Source organism: Heteronotia binoei, chromosome 7 (genome assembly GCF_032191835.1).
Source record: "Heteronotia binoei isolate CCM8104 ecotype False Entrance Well chromosome 7, APGP_CSIRO_Hbin_v1, whole genome shotgun sequence".
Classification (NCBI taxonomy): Eukaryota; Metazoa; Chordata; class Lepidosauria; order Squamata; family Gekkonidae; genus Heteronotia; species Heteronotia binoei.
This window is the reverse complement of record NC_083229.1, coordinates 72,019,132-72,041,941: the sequence shown is the minus strand read 5'-3', so window position 1 is coordinate 72,041,941 and position 22,810 is coordinate 72,019,132. Positions and strand designations below refer to the sequence as shown.

General features: G+C 42.5%; 1 protein-coding gene across 1 annotated transcript in view; it reads left to right on the top strand.

Moving 5' to 3' along the window:
• DTNA (dystrobrevin alpha) overlaps positions 1-22,810 on the top strand; it is a 297,236-nt gene that overhangs the window by 200,725 nt on the left and 73,701 nt on the right. The window contains exons 7-9 of the mRNA XM_060243836.1: positions 1,228-1,333; positions 9,855-10,021; positions 13,144-13,268. Coding sequence (XP_060099819.1) covers positions 1,228-1,333; positions 9,855-10,021; positions 13,144-13,268 — 398 coding nt within the window. The remainder of the gene's footprint in view (positions 1-1,227; positions 1,334-9,854; positions 10,022-13,143; positions 13,269-22,810) is intronic.

The following is a 22,810-nucleotide window of genomic DNA, read 5'->3' as shown; positions in this document are numbered from 1 at the left end:
TTTAAAAAACAATTACAGAAGTTTCCAGTAAAACAGAAGAGAAAATATATTTTTAAAAAATCAACTAACTATTAAAGGACAAAGTGTCAGTGCAAAATGAATGATTAGTCTCCTGACCATTTTCCCAGATCTGAGTGGGATGAGGGAGCAGTCTGTGGTTTGAGGTAGGGCAGTGACAGTGTGAACCAACAAGTCTAGCATAACTCAATGCAGATGCTATGTCAAGAGGCATTCAACCCACTCAACTGTTAATGAAAATGACTAATGCCACACTATATCAAGAGGGTTTCATAGTGTGGGATGAAATTAACATGTTTTTATTTTGGTAGACTGAGGGTAATTGCAGACCGGCACTTTGGGCTGACTTAGAAATGGCTCTGAAATCGACCCAAAAAATCCTTCCACACACAAACATCTGCTACCCAGTCCTCATCCTGTACTCACCTTGTCCTCCGGCCTCCTCAGTGTGACTCAAAAATATCTGAGCCACATGCCAATCGCCTCTTTGGCATCTGGAAGCGGAAGGGTGCAAACGAGGCACCTCGGCAGTGTGAAACTGGCAACCTGCCCCAAGTCACATCCAGCTTTTAAAAGACAAAAAGTGTTCAGTGCACATGTGCGCAAATATGCATGTACATGACTATTGAATATATATGGGGGAAAATGTGACGGGAATGGTGCACGACTGCCGTCTGAACATGCCCATGCCGCCCAATGGACGGGATGGGGACAGCTTGAGAGGGAGAGTGTGGAGGCTTCAGGACAGCTCTTTTGGGGCTGTCCCAATTTGGGATGCCTCCCATCCACCTCAAAATGCCCATCAGTTATCATGCTGAGAAAACCTTTTATTTTGAAGGTATTCATTGGTTCATCCAGTGGCAGCAGCTTTCCATGTTCTTTTGAAAGCATTTATTAGCCCTGTTGTCTGAGATTTCTTAACAGGAAATGCCAGTGATTACTCCTGGCCAGAGCTTCTATATGCAACACACATATTCTTCCATTGACCTATGGCTCTCATCCTAGATGAATCAGTGGCACTGATATAGGAATTTTACAGCTACCTAAACAATCTTTAAATTTTAATGCCATAATTTTTAAAAAATAAGCTGAAAGTTTGAGAAACTGAATATCTGCTTCTTTATCCATTCATACATGGGTTTTTTCTTGAGTACAATAGAATCTGTTCTGTGCTATTGAATAGTTTCTTTTTTTAATTCATGTAAACAGAAAAAAGTCACGTTGAATGCTTTCTTGGACACTCTTATGTCTGATCCTCCACCACAGTGTCTGGTCTGGTTACCACTTCTGCATCGGTTGGCAAATGTTGAGAATGGTACGTAGCAAAAGCATGGGAAGCACCTGTCATATCAATGTGGATCTCAATAACTACATCTTTCTCTAGAAACTTTAAGCCTCATCTGTCATTTAAAAAGGGAAAGTAGCTAAGGATGTAGATTGCAAGGGACTAGCTATGTTATTCTATTGTAGCAAAATAAAAAAAAGTCCAGTGTCACCTTAAAGACTAACAAGATTTATTTCAATATGAGCTTTCATGAGTCAAAGCTGACTTCTTCAGATATGTATACAGAAGGAGATCGAACTGGAAATTATACTAAAGGGAAAGGATTGGCTTGTGGCGGAGGGGGGGGAGAGTTAAGGCAGAGAGGTGTGAAATCTGTCATGAGTCTTTGAAGTGCGAATTCCCTATGTAAGAGAGAAAGGGGGTAGTTGAGAAGAATGCAGGTGTGAATTGTCATGAATCTTTTAAGTGTGAAATCTCTGTTTAAATGACTAGAACAGGATTAGCTCTTTACAAACCTATAAGCAATGTGATGAAATCTACTCAGGGAGAAGTAGTCTGAAGTTTAAATGAAATTTAACTGGTATTGGCACAGAGCTATATTCCGATAAACATAATAAGAACAGCCAACTAAAAGTTCTAAAAAATGAGTCTTTTAGAGATATCAGAGACTAGAAATAAGGCCTGTTTTGATGGAAAATACAATGGGCTCTAGAAAGAGGTAGGTGAGTGCCCCTTCAGCCTTGCTGTCTTCCCACCCACTCACCCAAGTGAAGGCATTCACTCCCCCCCACCTTGGCGTCTACCCAAGGTGGCTGTTTTCTGTAGGGAAATTGATCTGACTTCAGCTTTCCATCTCCTCCACTCTCTCTGCACCTCTACCTAGGAAAAGTACAGAGTTTTTCCACAATGTGGACCAAAGTAACTCACATCATTCTTCTTTCCCACTTTTGATCTGCACAACAATCTTCTGAGGTAGGTTAGGCTGAAAGTCTGTGAAATCACAGCATGGACCAAAGCAGGAGGGAAGCAACCTCAGCATGGTATAATGACACAGAGTCTATCCTACAAAACAGCTGTTTTCTTCAAGGGACCTGATCTCTACCATCTGGAGAGCAGTTGTAATCAGGCCCGTAGCCAGAAAATTCCAGATGGGAAAAATTTTTGAATGGAGGGGGCCCCCCTCTGGCAGTCCCCGCTCTGTCCCCGATCTCTGCACCGCTCTGGTGGCCCCGCCCCACTCCGTGCGACACCTTCCCAACCCTCCCTCCCATCCACCATCCCAACTCACCAAGGCAACAAAAGAGTGAAGAGCAGGCTTCAGGGGCCTCCGCGGGGGGGATGATGAATGACAAGATTGTCCATAGGAAACAATAGCAGAGCCTGGATATAATGGGAGAGAAGATTGTACATTGGCTTGCATGGGCTCCATAGAAATACATTGAAGCACAGAAATGGCTGCAACAAAAGCCTGGAATGGATTTTTTTAAGGAAAGTCAATAGATACTACAAGTGTCCTGGAATGGAATTGTCAGGGGGAGGGTGGGTTGCCACACTCTGGGACTGCATCGCCAGGGGACAGGGTAGAAGGGCAGCCTCGGGGACCGGAGGTTGGCAAAGTACATTTTTCCCTGTCAATCCAGTCCTGGAGGTTGACAAACTACCTTTCCCCCTGTCAATCCAGTCCTGGAGGCTGGCAAACTACCTTTTCCCCATCAATCCAGTCCTAGAGGCTGGCAGATTAGTTTTTTCCCTGGCAATCCAGTTTCCCTGACAATCCAGTTCCAGGACACTTGTAGTATCTTTTGACTTTCCTGAAATAATCCATTCCAGGTTTTTGTTGCAGCCGTTTCTCTGCTTCAATGTATTTCAATGGAGCCCATGCAAGTCAATGTTTATTTATTTATTGATTTGATTTGATTTATATCCCGCCCTACCCCACCGAAGCGGGCTCAGGGCGGCTTCTCTCCCATTATATCCTATGGACAATCTTGGCTCTGCTATTGTTTCTTATAGACAATCTTGTCATTCATTTTAGAACATCCCCTCCACGGGCGCCTCCCCCTCCCTCTCAACTCACCAAGGCAAAGAAAGAGTAAAGAGTGGGCTTGAGGGGCTCTTTCAAGCCCCCTCCTACTCTTTTGGCGCTGCTTTGGCAGCCCCCACCCCACTCTGCAGGCACCTTCCCCTCCCTCCCAGCTCACCAAGGAGGGGAAAGAGTGAAGAGCGGGCTTCTGGGGCTCTTTCAAGCTCCCCCCCCCCGCTCTTTCAGCGCTGCTTTAACGGCCCCCACTCCGCGGTTCCTATGTTGGCTTTCCAGCGCATTCAGCAAGTTCAGTGCAGGGGTAGCCAGCACTGAACTTGCCGAGAGCGCCGGAAAGCCGGCATACGAACTGTGGGCCTGGGAACAACTTTTCCTGCCGATCGGCGAGGGGGAGGGGGTGGAACTTCACTCTTTCCCCGCCATGTGAGTTGGGAGGGAGGAGTGGGGTGGGGGCCGCCAAAGCAGCATGGAAAGAACAGGGACTAGGGAATGGAGGGGCCATATAGATCCCAGGGGGGTTGGGGGGCATGCCACCCCCAGGCCCCACCATGGTGACAAACCTGGTTGTAATTCTGAGTAATCTCCAGCCCTCACCTGGAAATTGACAGCAGGAGGAAATGGCTGGTTTGGAGGGTGGAATCTATGGCATTGTACTTGTCTGAGGTTCCACCCCTCCTCAAAACCCAGCCTCTCCAAGCTCCACCCCTCCAATCTCCAAGAATTTCATAACCTGGAGTTTTGGCTATCCTATCTCCTTCCCAGCAGCTGCAGCAAGCAGCCAGGCCTAGGGTAACCAAGCTCCAGGTGGACCCTGAAGATCTCCTGGTATCACAACTGAACTCTAGACAACAGATCTGTCTCCCCTTGGAGAAAATAACTGCATTTGAGGGTGGGCTCTATGGCATTATGTTCAGTTGAAACTTCTCCCCTCCCCAAACCCTGCTCTCTTCAAACTCCACCACAAATCTCTAGGAATTTCCCACCAACCTGAAACTGGCATTCCTAGTCAGGACTGGGCCCAATGGGTTCTTGCTCAGTGGCCAAAACAGGCCTCGAAAGGCCTCCTCCCCCCACCTTTTAGTGAGAGAACCAAGGTTGGTTGCATTTTACTGACAGAAGCAACCTTGGTTTTCTGGCAACAGCTACTGCCTAGCAATTTCCCCAGGGGCCCAATCCTTGTCTTTCCTGGGGCCAGCCATGGGCGGGGGAGAGGAGTGGACCCAACCAATGGCATGAAAGTTGTCTTGACTGGCAGTTCATGGGTCAATGACTGATGTGGTATACACCAAAGCCAAATTAGAGAGTTGGAAAATACTGGGATATTAGGCTTTTATATAGGTAAGATTGTAGTGAGTAGTCTCTGCTTAAGGATGACATGTAATGTTTAATTGCTTGATGTGCTAATTCAGTACTTTCATGTTATATATTCCCTTTTAAGGTTTTTTTTTTTTTTGGTGGGGGGGAGCAGAACAGTGACAATGATGGTATGAATGCAAGTATTTTAAGTGCACCACAGAAGATACTGTCTACAGTTTTATAGTTCTTCACTTACAGTTGTGTGCTGTATTTGCAGTCTCCTCCTAGCATCCCCAGGGAGCTTTGCAATCCATCAGGTTCTTGCTATAGTATGGCCCCACTGCTTCTCCTCTGTGGGGGTCACACATCCCACAACAACCCCAAAACATGAGAAGTAGGTGGATTAACCATCTACTTGGCATGTCTTAATGATGAAGGTCTACTGTCGTCCTTGCCACCATGTCATTGCTCTAAGTGACAGTGAAACCAGTGGGTACATTGCTTGAACCTAGCTAACAAAAGGGATGGATAGGGCCCAAACACATAAGCAGTATTTGTCACTGTCACTGTCTTTACTGTGTATACTCCCCTTTAGCTGCTGTCTGCTTCTTCCTCAGTTTTGTGCTCTAGTTTAATTCAGAATATTCTGCTGCTAATACAAGAGAACTAAGGCCAGCCCAACACCCTGGGGTGCCCTAGGCAGATTTGATGCCTGGCGCCCCCTGGCTCCCCCCCTGTGGCCCTGTGCTCCCCCTCCCCGCCCTCCCGCATGGTGTCCTGTCTGGCCCCCTGCCCCCCCCCCGGTGCTCTGCTCACCTGCCCGCCACGCTCCACTTTCTCCCTTCCTTCCCCTTCTTGCTGGCTAAAAGTAAGCTTAGCCGGCGAGCAGCTCTTGCCTGCACATTTTGTTAAGAGACAAAATGCGCAGGCACGAGCTGCTCGCCGGCTAAGCTTACTTTTAGCCAGTGAGCAGGGGGAAGGGAGTGAGCGAGCGGAAAGTGGCAGCAGGCAGGCAAGCGGAGCGCCTGGGGGGGCAGGGGTGGGACACCGCGGTGGGGGGTGGGATGCCGCGCCAGCAGCCTGGAGGGGGCTAGCAGCAATAGCGGCAGGGAGGGGGGAGGGAGGCAAGCTAAGTGCTTGCCTGGGGCACCAGAGGGGGGGCGAGAGCCCAATTTGCCACCCCCCGCCTCTTGGCGCCCTAGGCAACCACCTAGTTTGCCTAGTAGGAGGGCCAACCCTGAAGAGAGCAGGGCTTTTTTTGGTAGAAAAAGCCCAGCAGGAACTCATTTGCATATTAGGCCCCAACGCCAAGCCAGCCGGAACTGCATTCCTGTGCGTTCCTGCTCAAAAAAAGCCCTGCAAGAGAGTATAGATGCACAGCTCATAACCCACCATACCTTAGTATCCTGTGTGGCGAAAGGGCACTTCATCCCAGGTATTTGTGTAAAAGTTTACAACTTTGCAAGAGAAAACCCTAGCCCAGCATAAAACTATCATAGACCATAAAAGCAGACCACAGACAACTTAAAATAAGTTTCCAGGTTAACAGATAAGCCCTTACTCAGAAGAATGGATAAACAGAAACATTTTGACTTGGCACTTTAAAAAAAGCAACATAGGTATCAGGTGAGTCTTAAAGACAAGAATATTCTAAAAGCAAGGTGCCACTCATGAAAAAAATAAGAAGATATTGGATTTATACCCCACCCTATACTCTGAATCTCAATCTCCTTTACCTCCCCCCACCCACAACAGACATCCAGTGAGGTAGCACTGTCTTTGGTTGCTACCAGACTCATCTCTGCAGGCAGGAGCACAGAAAGCAGTGCTTGTGAGGCAGAACTTAACTGATGGGCTGGACATATGGGAGGATAATAATGCATGCAGTCCAAAGGTAGCAGTATAAGCCTTTTCCCTCCTGAGCATCCTATCTGCTTAGGTAGTTGGGATGTCAATTCATATCTTTATGAAGTTCGCTAGAAGAACAAAAGATGTGGGTGAGTTTTTTTGTTTTGTTTTGTTTGCAGAAGTAGCCCTTGAAGGTGACAGGAGACTTCTAGAATCTTCTACCCACTGGGTAGGGTTGTATATAAAGACTATATCGAGAATATTTGTCTTTTGTGTAAAAGAATCTTTTACAAAAGACAAAAACAGAACATATCATGGGTTGAGAAGAAAGATGTTGGGATTCATTTTGGACAACATTTAGTCAAACTTCAAAACCAGAGGGCCAACAAGTTGGCAGAAAAAGATGAAGTCACACAAGCAGAGTTCAGACAAGAGGTATAGAAACAAGTTTGCCATCCTAAGGCGTAAATTGTAGACCTGGATTGAGAGGATGTGTGTAGTGCCCTTTTCATTATCCTTTGCTGAGGTATTGTCAGTCAATTATTGCTCATATCTGTGCTTTTTCTTTTAGTAACCAATGAGTGTTTGTATAAGTAAAACTCCCCTCCTCCTAAAATTGGTGTTATATGGTGTTGACACCAATTTATAAAAGCCTAACTTGACTCATTTGCACCAAGATACAAAGAAAAGTCAGAGAAATGCCTACCTGGGTCTGAAGACCCCCAGCAAGTGAGACCTTTACATACGTGGTGGTTTGGAGTAGGATGGCAATTCCTGAGTTGAAGAAAAGTCTCTTCAGAGAGAAAAATAGAACATCTGAGTTGCTAGTTACCAGACAAAAATCTCTAACTGCAAATCTGTTGGTGGCAGCAAAAAGGAATACTATTTGTGCTGAGGGGATTAGATGGAATAAAGCTAGGGAAATTAACTCAGTGAGATTTGGCAGCTTGAGGCAAAGGGGGTGGCTGAACTACAGACTTGGGCCAACTGACTATATGCCACATCCCTTATTGTAGGACAAAGTGCTGTGGGGCCTATTTGATTACTCGCTGTAGTACCTATTTCAAGACCACTGCTTTCATGATTATGTCTTCCTTTTCCCTCAATTTCAGAAAAGAGAATATACAGATTGGAGAAGGCATTTTTGTGATCATTCCTCCTCTGGGGAAATGTTTACACTTCTCCATGTATGGAAGGCAGTAGTATTAGCTTTCTTTTTTGTTTGTTTTACTGTTTGGCTTTCATCCTTAGACATATGTACAGTGGGTTGTATCCTGCTTTAGCCTAGATTAACTTCCTCCTACTTAAGACGTTTTTCCTGAAATGCTAAAGCAATTTGAATCAGAGGAAGCCTCCTTAGCCTGCAAGAAGACTTCAGACTTTGTTTACTGAAGTGGTAGGATACAGGCCAGTGTCTCCTGAGTAATATCTGTAGAGATATTCTCAATGTGGCCACTCTGTGGATTCTTAAACCTGGAGACTAGAGCCATGAACAGAAGAGACAGATCTTTTACAAACTTGTGTAAACCTCCAGGTTGGCAGCAAAATCTGATTTAAAAAAAAATTGAGGGGTTAACTTCCCACCACCACCAATAATAGAAGTAATCTTGAAGAAAGGAATTGCTCTCTCGGGGCCACAGTTGGGGTTGCTAGGCAACCACAATATTGCCAGCCTTCAGACATTGCTTTCTCTCAGTAAAGAGGGGAGGGGAGAGCTCCTCTTCCAGGGTTATTTTGTCCTTTCAGTTCACTGCTGCTCTCCTGCTTCCTGCCACAGAGAGAGGATGCATCAGGGCCAATAGCAACTACCAGCAACTTGCTACCATATGATTTGCACAGCTCACCCAGGTGCAGTGATGGCTACCAGAAAACATGATGCCATACAACTCACCTGATCCCACCAATAATCTCTGCACAATCTGAGAACTTGACTGGGCCAGGCCAAGCAGCCACTATCACACACACCACCTGAGCAACTTGCTACTGTAGGACTTTTGTAACTTAGCAAGGGAAAGGCTGCCAGGGAGAGGTAAGGAAGGAAAGCTGAGCCAGCTTGGTATAGTATTTAGAGTGTCATACCAGGATGTAATGGGGCCTGGGTCAAATTCCTACTCTGCCATGAAAATTTCCTGGGTTACCTTGGACCAGTCACTCTTATTTCTCAGTCTATTCTACCTCACAGGACTGTCGTGAGGATAAAATGGAGAACAAGGAGAATGATGTAAACTGCTTTGGGTCCCCATTGTGGAGAAAGGTAGGGTATATATGAAGTAAAGAAATAATAAAGTTCAAGACTGGAGGGCAGACAATAGAAGAGTTGGTTGATGAGTGGGAAGGAGAGCAGCCAGGAGGAGAGAAAGAGAATATAATGTGGGAAACAAAATACAGGGGGGAAAGAAGTGAATCCCTGTGGGTCTCCACTTCTATTAGGTAGGACTAAATCAGATCATTTCCCCCTTGGCTCCATGTATTTGCCGAAGGATGCCTAACTGCTGCCTTAAGAAATTGTCTCTCTCTTTTTTGTCAATATGAGGGGTGGAGAGTGATGTTCTTTTGTTTTGTCTATATTTAGACACAATGAAAAATAGTCCTAATTATTTCTATAAGCTTCACTTCCACTCTGTCTCTCATTTTTCAGTCAGGCATTTTTGCAATTACTACTAGTAGAAAACTGTTGTATGTTATCTGTATATTGAGGATGCCTTCCTTATGCTTCTTTTTACTATAAAAAGATTAAAACAGTTTTTTAAGGGAGTGTTATCCCTGCCCATATGAAGCGAATTGAGTTAGATTTCCTACTTTTCTCTGTTGTTGCATTTCTGTCCTTTTAAAGTACAGTTTCCTGGTTAAGCTTGCAGATATGCATGAGAGTTTGGAAGGTTACCTCAGTTTCTTTAGTTTATAAAGCAAAGTTTTACTAAATGTGACTACTACTCAAATTCCAGTGTGCTTCACATATGTAACTCTAACTAGAATAGAGTTACAAGTTTTATCTTTATTATAAAACATACAAACTCTGCAACATACATCTTGCAAATTGCTTTGCTTGTATCTTTATTATATATATATTTCTTCTTCTCCAAATAAACCAGGGTAGAGTACTTTTTACCCTAAGATTTTCCTTAATTCTCTTGTTCTCTTGTGTTGTTGTTTTTCCTGACGGTATCTTTTAGACAGCAGCAGATGATTCTTTGTTTGGAAGGAAACTGTAGCTTTTGCATTTACATTTCAAGCAATTTAAGAATAATGTTTGATGGTGAAATTCACCACATACAAAAGAAAGCTTCAAGCTCTCTTAGCGGCTTCAATTTTAATGCTGTGCTGATTGTTTTTTTTCTTTTGTGTTTACATCTTTCTCCCCTGTAGTCTTCCACCCTGTTGAGTGTTCCTACTGCCACAGCGAGAGCATGATGGGATTTCGCTATCGATGCCAGCAGTGTCACAATTACCAGCTCTGTCAGGATTGCTTCTGGAGGGGACATGCCAGTGGTTCCCATAGCAACCAGCACCAAATGAAAGAATACACGTCATGGGTAAGGGAAGGTTCATGAATTGCAGCAGACTGAACTCCACTAGCCAGAGAGAAAACCCCAAGGACTGGAGTTGGAACTGACCACACTCTTTCTCTTAAAACTGCAAAATTGCAAACTTGCTTTGCCAGTTTAGCTACGTATCTCTAAAATGGAGACGCCCTAGCCATGGTCCCTGTTCCCAATCAGTTCTGAGATTAAACATGGGAAGAGTTGGACTATGTGACTGTCCTCCGTGTGGATTTGAGCAGTCTAACTTGTTAATACTATACTGGAAGTCAGGACAGCAGCAAGCAGGTCTTGGAATATAATACTGTTTCCACAGTAAGTTGTTCATTTTTGTAGGACTCATAGCCAAGTTTGTTACTTCTCTCATATTCTGTGCTTGATGTGGTGATAGATGTGTGTAAAAAGAACGATGGAAAATATTGATTTACCATTCAACTTGTCATTAAATATGTTTTTATGAAGTCAGCAGAAGTATGGGCATGTTACATACTCAATCCAATCCAATCAATATACTCTTTGAACTTTTTTCAGAGTAATTCACATAGCTATAGCAGGGGGGGGGGGAAACATTCTAATAGCATGAACAGTGTTTTACACCCTGATAAAATGAATATATGAATTTGCCATATTGTCCACAAAGATATCCAATTGTAAAAGTGACCAACTTAAACCACAACTCAGTCTAAATTAATTGGATTTAAATTTATATATGTGCTTTGATTCTGGTGCACATTTTCCTGGCTGTAAGTTTCACTGAAACCAGTTAAAGCTGCTTTCAAACTTGTCTAAATACTGCAGTTAGCAAGGTTGTGGGTCAAACTACAAGAAATGGCTGGGGTGGGGATTATTACAAGATAGGTTTCCTTTGAATCTAGAAATCAAGTTCTGAGAGTATTCATTATTAGAAACTCATGAAGTGTACAATAAGGACACTGAAACAAGATGAATTATTATGACACAATCAATATTACATATGGAAACTGATGTTGGAATTTCACAGAATAGATAAGGATTAAGAAATGAAGAACTGTTGTTTTTTTGCTAGGATAGCTAGTCTCATTAGGTGGCATAGACTCATTAGGTGGCACTGACACCCTTGAGTCTCCCTTGATATTTTGTTAATTGGAGCTACACTCTACATATGCTCCACAGACTACAGTGCTACTAAAAAAACTAGCAAAATGAAAACTATGGGAGATGAGCCCCAGCTCTTAATTATGCTAATGGCTCTGGCCAAAGTAAGAACAAAAGGTTTAACATCACACTTGTTACTTGAATGTCACACCTAAAAGGGACAGAGACTAGGACAACCAAAAGACTAGATAGTAATTTCTTCCTCTTGAAGCATGAACGCTAGAAGAACCCCAAAAAGAGAGAGAGACTCTCAAATGGAAGATTATAAATTCTCAGGACATGAAGAAGAAGCTTTATTTTGGCCAGGAAGGATAAAGCCAAGAAGTCCCAACTCTGTGAACAACGGTATTGAATGACTTCTAAATGCTTCAACTTCAAGATTTACTAAGTAAACCTTGTGTGGAGTTGCTTTCTTTTGCCCCAGACCAGAACCAGTGGGTTGAAATTAAATCAGAAGAATTTTCAGATAAACATTAGGAAGAACTTCCTGACAGAGTAGTTCCTCAGTGGAACAGGCTTCCTTGGGAGGTGGTGAGCTCTCCTTCTTCGGAGGTTTTTAAACAGAGGCTAGATGGTCATTTGATAACAATGCTCATTCTGTGAACTTAGAGAGAGGTATTTGCAAATATCCTGCATTGTGCAGGGGGCTGGACTAAATGACCCTGGAGGTACCTTCCAACTCTATAATTCTATTATTCTAAATGCCATATACAATTTAGATTTAAAGGGCTGCATGTTTGCACCTTTTCTTTGTATCCTTGCTCAGCCTGATGCTTGAACAATTATGTGTTTATTAAACTTTCTTACACTTTGAATGGTTTAAACCTTACCTCTGTAAATGCACCGCATCTATGTGGTCTCACTTTCCAAAGAGCAGTAAAGGGAAAGGGCAGCAGCAGAGCTGACTATCCCTTGAATGTGATAGCTTCATATTGCAAAGGTGCAATTCATCATCCCTATACTAGCTAGCATGAGCTAAGTGGAAGATGTGGCTGGCAACTAGGTGTAGCCTATAAACAATGTACTTGTGAAGTGCTAGATTTAGCAAGGGGTACTCTTTCAAATTTGTTGTTGGGAGTAGATAGTACCCAGAGAAAATTTTGGTACCTCCTGGAAGTAAAGAAAAGAAGCAGTAATACCAAACAGACCTGGGACAGTGAAGAGGTTTCTCCAGTCTCTGAAACCAAGAGGGAATGGGGCTTGCATGTAGATTCCTTCACACAGGCTTTTGAATTCTGCCAGAATATTTCATCCATTGATGGGGTTTGAAGAAATTTTATACCTGGCTTTTAAAGCCTCTTGCAATACTTAATATAACATGACTTGTATTTTTAGATTTTTCTGTGGAACAACACACAGCTACATGTGACCTCAACTGTTTAGATACACCAGATTTTATGTAGTACCTATTCTGAAAAGGAAGCAGATAGCTGGGCAGGTATTTATTAGTATAGAACTCTGCTAATAAAATTGGACATTTGGTGTCTTTGCTGTAAAATTCCCTCGTAGCCTTGAGAAACTGCTAAAGAAAGTGTACATGTCCCTTTGTTCTTAACACTTTATGACTGGCATGATTTCTAATAACAGAAACGCTTGATTACTTTCCAATCTGATTTTGTTTGTTGTTCTGATGTAAACAGTTTGCCCCAGCATTTTACCCATACAGATATTCAAAGTGCGTCCTGGAATACTTTGCACATTTCTCAACACATCTAATTTCAAGGAAAGATAATGAAATACTGGGAGATTTTGTAAATATTTGAATGTAGAATCTCTCCTTACCTGTAAGATTAAGCCCTCTTTATTGGATTGATCTAAGAGGAAATAACTCAGGACCTATACAGAGCACATCTAATTTATGGGCTTTGGGGATGAAAAGTGCATCAGTCAGTAGCAGAGTATCATTTTGTTTACTTGTAGTCACAACAGCAGTTTTAAACCTTATCTGTCCAGATTACTTTTGCCTTCCTTATTCCTCCCAGAAATCACCTGCTAAGAAGTTAACGAATGCACTTAGCAAGTCTTTAAGCTGTGCTTCCAGCCGTGAACCTTTGCACCCAATGTTTCCAGACCAGCCTGAAAAACCTCTAAATTTGGCTCATATTGTGTAAGTATCTGGGCACTACAGATATAAAAAGCCTTTGTTCTAGCTGACTTACAATTTATCTTGGTTTAAGGACAAATAGAAGGAGACATCTTCATACTGAATGTCATTGATCAGTCAACTGTTTTGGGGTAGTTTCCAAGAAATGGTTCTTTATATTCAGTGAATCCAGTTGGCATCAATTTACCACCACCCCCACTGCTCACCTTTGCAATACTGAAAATGTGAGGAGATGTGTGTGGGTTTTTTAAGTAAATGCTTGGAAAGATTTACATGAGTGTTTTTTTTTAAAAAAATAATAGCTTTGTAATTTTAATAGCTATTTTAAATTTTGATTTAGTGATTGCTAGTTGAGCAGAAGAAAAGAAGAAAACATAATTCAGATATCTCTTGACTAGTGAAACCATATTTTAGAAACTGAACCAAGTAAAAAGTGAGACTAAAAAATGTTATACATTTCAGCACCTGACAGCAAATTTCAAAGTATTCAACTGACAAACTTGAAGAGATGTGTATTGGTTTTCTGTTGCCTTTCTACATAATGATTTTCTTTTTTTAAAAAAGTACATTAATTCACACAAAGGCAGTACTTTTCTGCAGAAATTATGGTTTGACAATCAATGCCCTGTGCTGCACAAAAAGGAGAACCACATGCTTTAAATTGCTGTGTTTAATTTTGTAATTGGTTCAGAAGCAATAACTTGATTTTTCCATATATGAACACTCGCTTTTAGATGTGATGAACAGCTGATGATCAGGAATACAACATAAAAATAGACAGGGGGACTAAAGGCATGTCTAGATGAACGTGAACATATGAAGCTGCCTTATACTGAATCAGACCCTCGGTCCATCAAAGTCAGTATTGTCTACTCAGATTGGCAACAGCTCTCCAGGGTCTCAAGCTGAGGTTTTTCACGCCTTCTTGCCTGGACCCTTTTTAGTTGGAGATGCCAGGGATTGAACCTGGGACCTTCTGCTTACCAAGCAGATGCTCTACCACTGAGCCACCATCCCTCCCCTAGATGTTTAATTTCTGGCAGGATTATGAATTTGGGATGGGTGGCTAGTATGCTGCTAATTCAGCATGCAGATATCAACAAGGCAGAAACTGACTACATCTGTATTCTAAATCATTGTTATCTGAAGTCTGCAATTAGAACACTAGCTGGTGGACTTCCCCGTTAATGGTCTGTGCAAGCTCAGACAACAGTTGTATCTTGTTTGGCCCTATAATCCCTGAGAGAGCTGATGTTGAGAAATTCACTGAAGAGCCGAGCTGCAAGCATATGTTATTTTGCTGCTTTGTACTCAGAACTTTTCAGCATTCACATCTTCGGGAACCAGATGTACACTGGGAAAAGTTGTCCAGAGCGCACATTTTCACCTGGCTTTCCCAAGTAGTCACATATGGATTCAGAGTTAAGAGTGAAAACAGATAGCTGAGTTGATATACTTGAAAAATCCTAATAGGAATTGTAAAACGATACCTTTACTAAGAGTGTGAAAGTTTTGGGTAACACAAGTGATAAACCTTTGTCTGGGTTACCACTTAAGAGTAAAGGTGGTAGAGGCTTGTGTGATTGGTAGTTCCTTTATACAAAACGCACACATGTCATTCAGATAGAAAACTAGATGGCAAGGAGAAGGCTAACCTAGAACACTTCCCCTAGCATGTGAGTTTCTTGTGTGCAGAGAAATGTGTTGCATGGAGAAACATGCCATAATCTTACTTGTAATTGGAAATGATAATGAACAGTTCTCATTAGCTTTACCACCCCAGTAAGAACTGGGCCTCTGAGAAGTAAGCAGGTTCTCCTGGGAGCTACATGAGTATGAGTCAAGAACTGATTTCCCATCGGAGCATCCCAAGTAGCTATGTGGGGTGGCAGGCTAGTAAAGGGTAGTGATGTAGAAAGAGGTTATGGGCATAGCTTGTGCCTGTCATTGTCTTCTGAATCTCTGCCATTTCTACACAGGTTCAAAGCAGGCTGCAAAGGTCACATTGGAACCAACTGTGGTAGTAAAGGAGTTGGATGCTAGAGGCATGAAAATATTTTGAGCTGACCTTGATCTAAATAGGTCATAGATAGTTAGCTTTCACAATATTGTTCACATAGTTATCATTCCAAGTTGGTTTTGGAGATATATAAACATTCCAGTAATCAGATGTTTGGATAGGAACTACCTGGCAAAAATAATTTCTAGTGTGGCCAAATAATAATTGGGATTAGTTAAGAGGTTTTCTACTGTAACCATTTCACCTATGATGTAGATGGCTAAAAGTGATTCAGATCTCTACTGCAAGGATTTATTTTCATGTTCTATGTTTCATTTACCTTGAGTCATTTTTTTTCTTACATATGTGTGATCATTCTGTATTTACACTTATTGGCATATTGTTATGTTGTATTGTAATTAGAAGGAATATTGTGTTACATAATGACTGTGTATGGTTGGCTACACCGTTGGAAGTAACTTAGCCTGCATAGTTTATTATCTTACATAGATAATAAATACTGTGTTGTGATTATTAAGTGAGATCATTCTAACAAGACTGATCAGTGTGTTGTACTAGTAATAAGCAAAAAGTCTATTATGAAAATATTAGCAGAAGCCACAATGAAGATTTTAAATTACCAATTTGTTTAGCCTTAATAGTTTTTTCAAAACAATATCTCATGTAATGAAACATTTTGAAACTGAATTTTAAAAACTGCTTTAAACTTTTAGACCTCAGATTGTTTGGCTTGTTAGAAACCAAAAAAGTGTAAAAAAAAAATAACCAATAGATCAACAGGTATCTTCCATCCACTGAGAAAACTGTCCAAACATGGCTGGTTTCTGCTGCCTGTTTTTACCTGGTTTCTGCTGCCAGTTTTAATTTACAAGTGGATCTCTCTTCTTATGCCATAACTGCAAAGTTACTCAGAAGCTTTGGTGAGGAAGGACTTTGTTAAAAGCTTTATATAATGTGTAACAACTCATCTTGATCCATATGCAGACTTTTTCTCAGTAAATCTTCTTGTATATTTTTATTAGAATATTTATCTTATTTTCCCTTGTGATTCAAGGAGACTTACACATCAAAATTAAAACAGTACAAATTAAAACCAATAGAATAAATCCCCAAAAGTGCCACCCCACCCCACCCCCCACCCCACACACACACAAATAGTCCCACAGTTTAAAAGCCCTGGGGAATAAAATTGCCATAAAAGACTTCCTAAAGATGTCTAAAGAGCGATTCCCTCATCTCCTCAAGAAATCCATTCCGTACTATCATGCCCTGGACCTAGGCCAAGAGTAGAGTTGCCAAGTCCAATTCAAGAAATATCTGGGGACTTTGGGGGTGGGGCCCAGAGACATTGGGGGTGGAGCCATGAGCAAGGTTGGAACAAGTGCAGTTGAACTCCAAAGGGAGTTCTGGCCATCACATTGAAAGGGACTGCACACCTTTTCAATGCCTTCCCTCCATTAGAAATAATGATGGATAGGGGCACCTTCTTTGGTGGCTCATAGAATTGGCCCCCCTGGTCCAATCCTTTTGAAACTTGGAGGGTGTTTTGAGGAAAGGCATCAGATGCTATGCTGTAAATTTGGAGCCTCTACCTCAAAGAATACCCCTCCCAGAGTCCCAGGCACTCGTGGATCAGTTTCCTATTATTCCCTATGAGAATTGTTCTCCATAGGGAATAATAGAGTGCCCAGTAGACATTTCCCTCCCCCTCCCACTTTCTAAAGCATTCTAAAGCCGGGGGGGAGGGCCTCCAAACCAGGGAATCCCCTGCCCCCACCTGGGTATTGGCAACCCTCCCTCTCTCACACACACTCACACACTTACTGGGTCTGGTTACTTGCTCTGAAAAGGAAAGCAAAACAAATGGAGGCTGCTACTGCCCCATGAAGTGCTTCCTGTTTCCTGCTTTCTGCTCAGCTTTAAAGGCACACAAACAATAGAAACACACACACATTTTAAAACGGGACCTGTTTGCAGGTTTCTAAACCTGCGGGAGCTCTAGAGGTAGGTGGTGGCTGTGGGGACGGGGCTTCCCTGCACCGGCCAGCTGGCTGGGGGCAGGGTGAAGCATGTAAAACCAGGGGATCCCCCACTGGGACCTGGGGATTGGGAAGCCTAGCCAAAAGGCCTAGAGGACTTGGAGACGCCTACCTTGGAGTTGCCAGCGGGCCTATATCTCCCAGGATCCCTTCTGTCCTTCTGACTGGATGGACAGAAGTTCTGGAGGGAAAACTTTCTCAGTGGAAAACAGGAGTGGGACCTGAGAGGAAAGAATAAAAGGTTTTTCTCTGTGGAAAGGCTGAGCTGGGAAAAGGCTGTAGCAGGAGGGTTCCTTCATCCAAAGAGGGGTGAGTTGGAAGCAGAAGGAGGGAACATGTAGTTAGTCATGTCAGGGCTTTTATTTTCTTTGTACCATCTTTACTGTTTTTTCCCTTTCATTGTTGCACTAATAATTAAAATCCACTTGTTTGTTCTTGAGCACTTACAATAAACTTATTATTGTTATACTGCTGGGTCCTCTCATCTCTTCAGTCATGGATAGATGTGCATCCTGAGAAGGAAAATAGAGGGATCAGGTGGGTTCTCTGGGTCCTCTCAGACAGACACCAGAGTGGTGGCAGCCTGTAGAGGCCTTCTCTGGTCCCCTGCTTATGACACACACAGACACTGCTACAGTTCTAAAAACAGGCTCTAATTGATGCCAGACAGACCATCTTAAATAAGGGGAGAGCCAGTAGGTAACAGCCTGGAGACTGTAGTTGGCAAACTGAAACATATGAGGAGACAATCCTTTAGATGTATGGGTCCCAGGCCATGAAGAAATAATCCTATCTCTAATAAAAATTCCCATTAATTTACTGGAACAGAAGTTAGGCTATCTGTCCTGCAGTCTTCAGGTACTTTCAGAAAGGTTCAGGAGCTGTGGTCCTGTGAGCTTCCGCTGAATCCGAGGCCTGATTGTGACCAGGGTCAGCCCTAGACTATCTGGCATCTTAGGTAAGACTAATTTCTGCCCCCCCCCCCAAGAACTGATGGAAAATGTGAGTCCAATTTGGCACACACTGAAGGCCTGCGCCCTAGGCAATCGCCTATTTTGCCTAGTGGCAGAGTCAGCCCTGATTGTGACATCATTTGTGATGTCATTTTGGGCCCCGTGGCCCCCCTAAAATTCTATCCCCCTGCCCCCCCACCTTAAGAGCAAGATAGTAACACACACACACACCAGCTAATACCTCTGATAGTAATTTTTTAAAAAATACTGTATTATGCATTTCTGCTGTAAAGATTGGGGGGGGGATGCCAGGCTATTTTAGGACATGCACTGGCGACACCTTGGAAGCAGGAGAGTAACCCCGCCCCCCCCCCAGCTAATACCTCTGGCCCTAATCTTGATCCTTCAGGCTTTTACTACTGCCTTGTCTGTTGCAAACTCAGTTTCAAGATCCCCCTCCCTTTCCCTGTGTTCCTTTGTATTCCCTATCCATTTAATCCAACAGAGCTTGCAAACCCCCCCCCCCCACCCACTTGCTTGGGATTGTTTTGACTGTGCTTTATGAGATCATGGGACTCTCCCACTTTTCCCCAGTGGCCAGTAACACAGCAGAGAATCCCTTAGTGCTCGACACTGAGGAAAATGGGGATTCTCAGCTGCACTTGTCAATTTCAAAATAGGCTGGTCAGTTTCAAGAGGGTTCCCCCCCCCCCCATTTGTGTTTCCTTTGATTCAGCTAAATAGCTTTAAAAAGCACACAACACTGAACTGGAGGAATTTAAATGGAAGGCCCTTGTTTATTTATAAATGGAAGGATTTATAAATCACTCAATCCCTGAATACTCAGAGCTCTGAGCAATGAACAACAACAGTAAAAACATCTCTCTTTTTTGCAAAGAGAGATGTTTTTACTGTTGTGCAGCTGTGATAGGGTAATTTGCCTAATTTAAAAAACTTTGGGCACTGCCCACCACACAACACAAATGACGTTCCTGCCTCGATTAAGAAAAGTGCAGGGAGGGAGTTGAATCTGCTGAATAAATATACTGGAGAAAAAAAGAATGGTGCATAACTCAGACACAGAAACTGAAGTAAAGTTTAAGGACTCAGCTACTTGGAAAATCTGCTGTAAGATGTTTATGCATAATAGGTCAATGTCCCTGATTGGTTTTCTGCCTCCAATGTATTTATTTTGATGTTTACTTGGAATTAGGTTTAGGTTTAATTAGATTTATATCCCGCTCTCCCCGCTGAAGCAGGCTCAGGGCGGCTCACAATCCATAAAATCACAATATACATTAAAAACACATAAATACATCATTATTAAATTACAATTAAAACAGTCAGGTCCTAGTATCATTTGATGTTATTTCATTTCCAATGGTGTACAGTATTTATTAGTTGAAGGCTAGCTGGAATAGTGTCGTCTTAAAGGCCTTGTGGAACTGGGCGAGGTCCCGCAAGGCCCTAACTGTGCATAGGATGATAACCTGAATCATAGGTGAATTGGATCCAATATCCTTGAGAAGCAGAAAATATGCTGGGATGTGAAAAGGAATTACACTTTGATACAAGTTATCAAACATCAGTAATTTGACCTATTCTGGCCCTAGGATATTCCTCCTTTTTAAAGAGCCATTCCATGTGCTTGCAAATGGTGGTAAAACTGTCTGGGGTTTTTTCCCCTGGTAGGGAAATTAAAAATTGTGTTTAAATATAATGAAACCAAAATAAAAATATGCATGTTTTGGAAGAGCATAATATTCTTTGCAAGTAACAAATTTACAGAGAGAAAAAGATATGCTGCATGAAATCTTTGAGAATGTCTTCTTACCAGAGTAACTTTTATTCTTAAACGTAATATAATGGAAGATGAGTCTATAATGATAACAGTGCTAAACAAGCATTCAAGCAAAGGGGAATTTACAACCACCTCAATGGTAGCGTTCATGTGATCCTCTCCCCCCACTCCCCTCACAAGCTCTTAGTACCAGTAAGGACAAAAAAATTGTGTAACTATGTCTGCATTTGTATTAGCATTATACACTGTTTTTAACATAGTATTTATCTGTATATGAGTCTTGCTTGCATAATGGTTGCACTTTGTAATAAATATTATGTTCAATAATCATTAAATTCAGCACAATAAATGCTATAAGGAGATAAAGTGGTTTTACCTCTGTGTTTTCTATCAGCAGAATCCTAGAAGAAATCCTAGAAGAATAATGATTTGTCTGGCATGGGAAAGATAATTTGCATTCTGATATTTAAAACTTTGCAAACTGATATTACTATCTTTGCTGCATCAGTTAATACTTTTCAGGCAAAACACAGAGCACTCTCCCAAAAGAGACTAATTATGTTTAAGGTACAATAGTCTGATCATCTACAGAATATGTGTAAAGATGTATTAATTGCTTACTTGCAATCTACAGCCCTTTACAGTAAATTGTCTGTAATTCAACTTTAATCAATAGGCATGTTTATTGAATCATATATACATTATTGCTAGAATGTACACTCAGTGCTTCAAATGCACTTCATTGTACTGCAATAGCAAGGATTGGGTGATTTATAAATTTAATATAATAAATAAAAATAAATAATTGGCTGAGTGCTCAAAGCAGCTCATCATACAATGTAGTGGGAAGATGGGGCACTGGTTAAAGAGACACCAATCCAGATGCCTAACACAAGGGACTTCGTTGATCCATGGTTCTTGAAATCCTTTTGTATTATTTTGTAATAGAGATTATTGTTCACCATTTCACATTCATGCCTCAACCTCTAGTTTCTAATTTTTGTAACAAAATATTGATGCCTTCCTGTTCATATACAGAACTGGAAAATAGTCATCTATTATTAATAAATGTATGTATAGAATCCTATGAGATACCAATTTGTCTGTGGTTTTCTTGATTTGAATCAGCCAGCAATGATGACAGTGTAATTGTTATTACTGTAGAGAGGCAAACTTGAACACATGCATGGCCATTTATGTCAGGCCACAATAGCATTGTTTTACTGAGTGCTTGCAATTGGGGGAGAGCTGTCCCAGAGGCACCCACTGGTGTGTGGGGTGCCACAAGGTGCAGTTCTCTCTCTGATGTTATTTAACATCTACATGCGCCCCCTTGCCCAGATTGCCCGGAGGTTTGGGCTTGGGTGCCACCAATATGCAGATGACACCCAGCTCTATCTACTAATGGACGGCCGGCCTGACTGCATCCCGGAAAACCTGGACCTAGCATTGCAGTCCGTGGCAGGTTGGCTCAGGCTGAGTGGGTTGAAGTGGAATCCAACGAAGACAGAGGTCCTTTGCTTGGGCCGCGGTGCCCTGGGAAGGGAAATCCCCCTTCCGGTTTTTGGCGGTGTGCCACTGAATCGGCCCATAGGGTCAAGAGCTTGGGGGTTCTTCTGGAGCCTTCATTATCCATGGAGGCACAGATCGCGGCCATTGCCAAGTCCGTGTTTTTTCATCTTCGACGGGCGAAGCAGTTGGCCCCCTTCCTTGGGCACCAGGACCTGGCAACGGTGATCCATGCAACGGTCACCTCGAGGCTGGACTACTGTAACGCCCTCTACATGGGGCTGCCCTTGTGCCGAACCCGGCGGCTGCAGTTAGTGCAGAACACGGCAGCTAGGCTGCTGTTGGGGCTCCCAAGATGAGAGCACATACGGCTGGGGCTGCACGGACTGCACTGGCTGCCGGTGGTGTACCGAGGTCGTTACAAAGTGCTGGTTATTACCTTTAAAGCCCTATATGGCCGAGGACCTGCCTACTTGAGGGACCGTCTCTCCCCATATGAACCCCAGAGAGCGCTGAGGTCAGCTGGAAAGAACCAGCTGAATATCCCTGGGCCAAGGGAGGCCAGATTGAAGACTACCCGGGATCGGGCCTTCTCCATAGCAGCTCCTTTACTGTGGATTCAACTCCTGGAGGAGGTGCGGGCCCTGTGATGTCTAGACCAATTCCGCAGGGCCTGCAAGACCTACCTCTTTAAAATAGCCTTCACTTAATACCGAGCCAAGGAAGTCTCGCTGGATATGTCTTAGCCACTGAATTTTATAAAAGACCTTAGTTATAGCACCATAATGTTAATTTTAATAGAAGTTGTTTTAACGATTTAAGGATGATTTTATATAATTGTAATTGTAATTACCGTGTATGGTTTTATTGTACATTGTATTTATGTGTTGTGAGCCGCCCTGAGCCTGCTTCGGCAGGGAGGGCGGGATATAAATAAAAAGTATTATTATTATTATTATTTGCCTATAAGATCGGAATATGAACAATTAAATATGTTGGTTTCTCTACCTTTGGCACATATTTAAAAGAAATATTTAATCTTAATTAATGGTATATTTTTATTTTGTTTTGGCTGCAAAAGAGATACCTGGTAAGTTATCTTTCAGTATGTTTTAGATGAAGGAACAAACTTTGTAATTATTAGACTGTTGAATGTAACAGGTAGGGTTGCCAACCTCCAGGTGGCAGCTGGAGATCTTCTGCTATTACAGCTGATCTCCAGG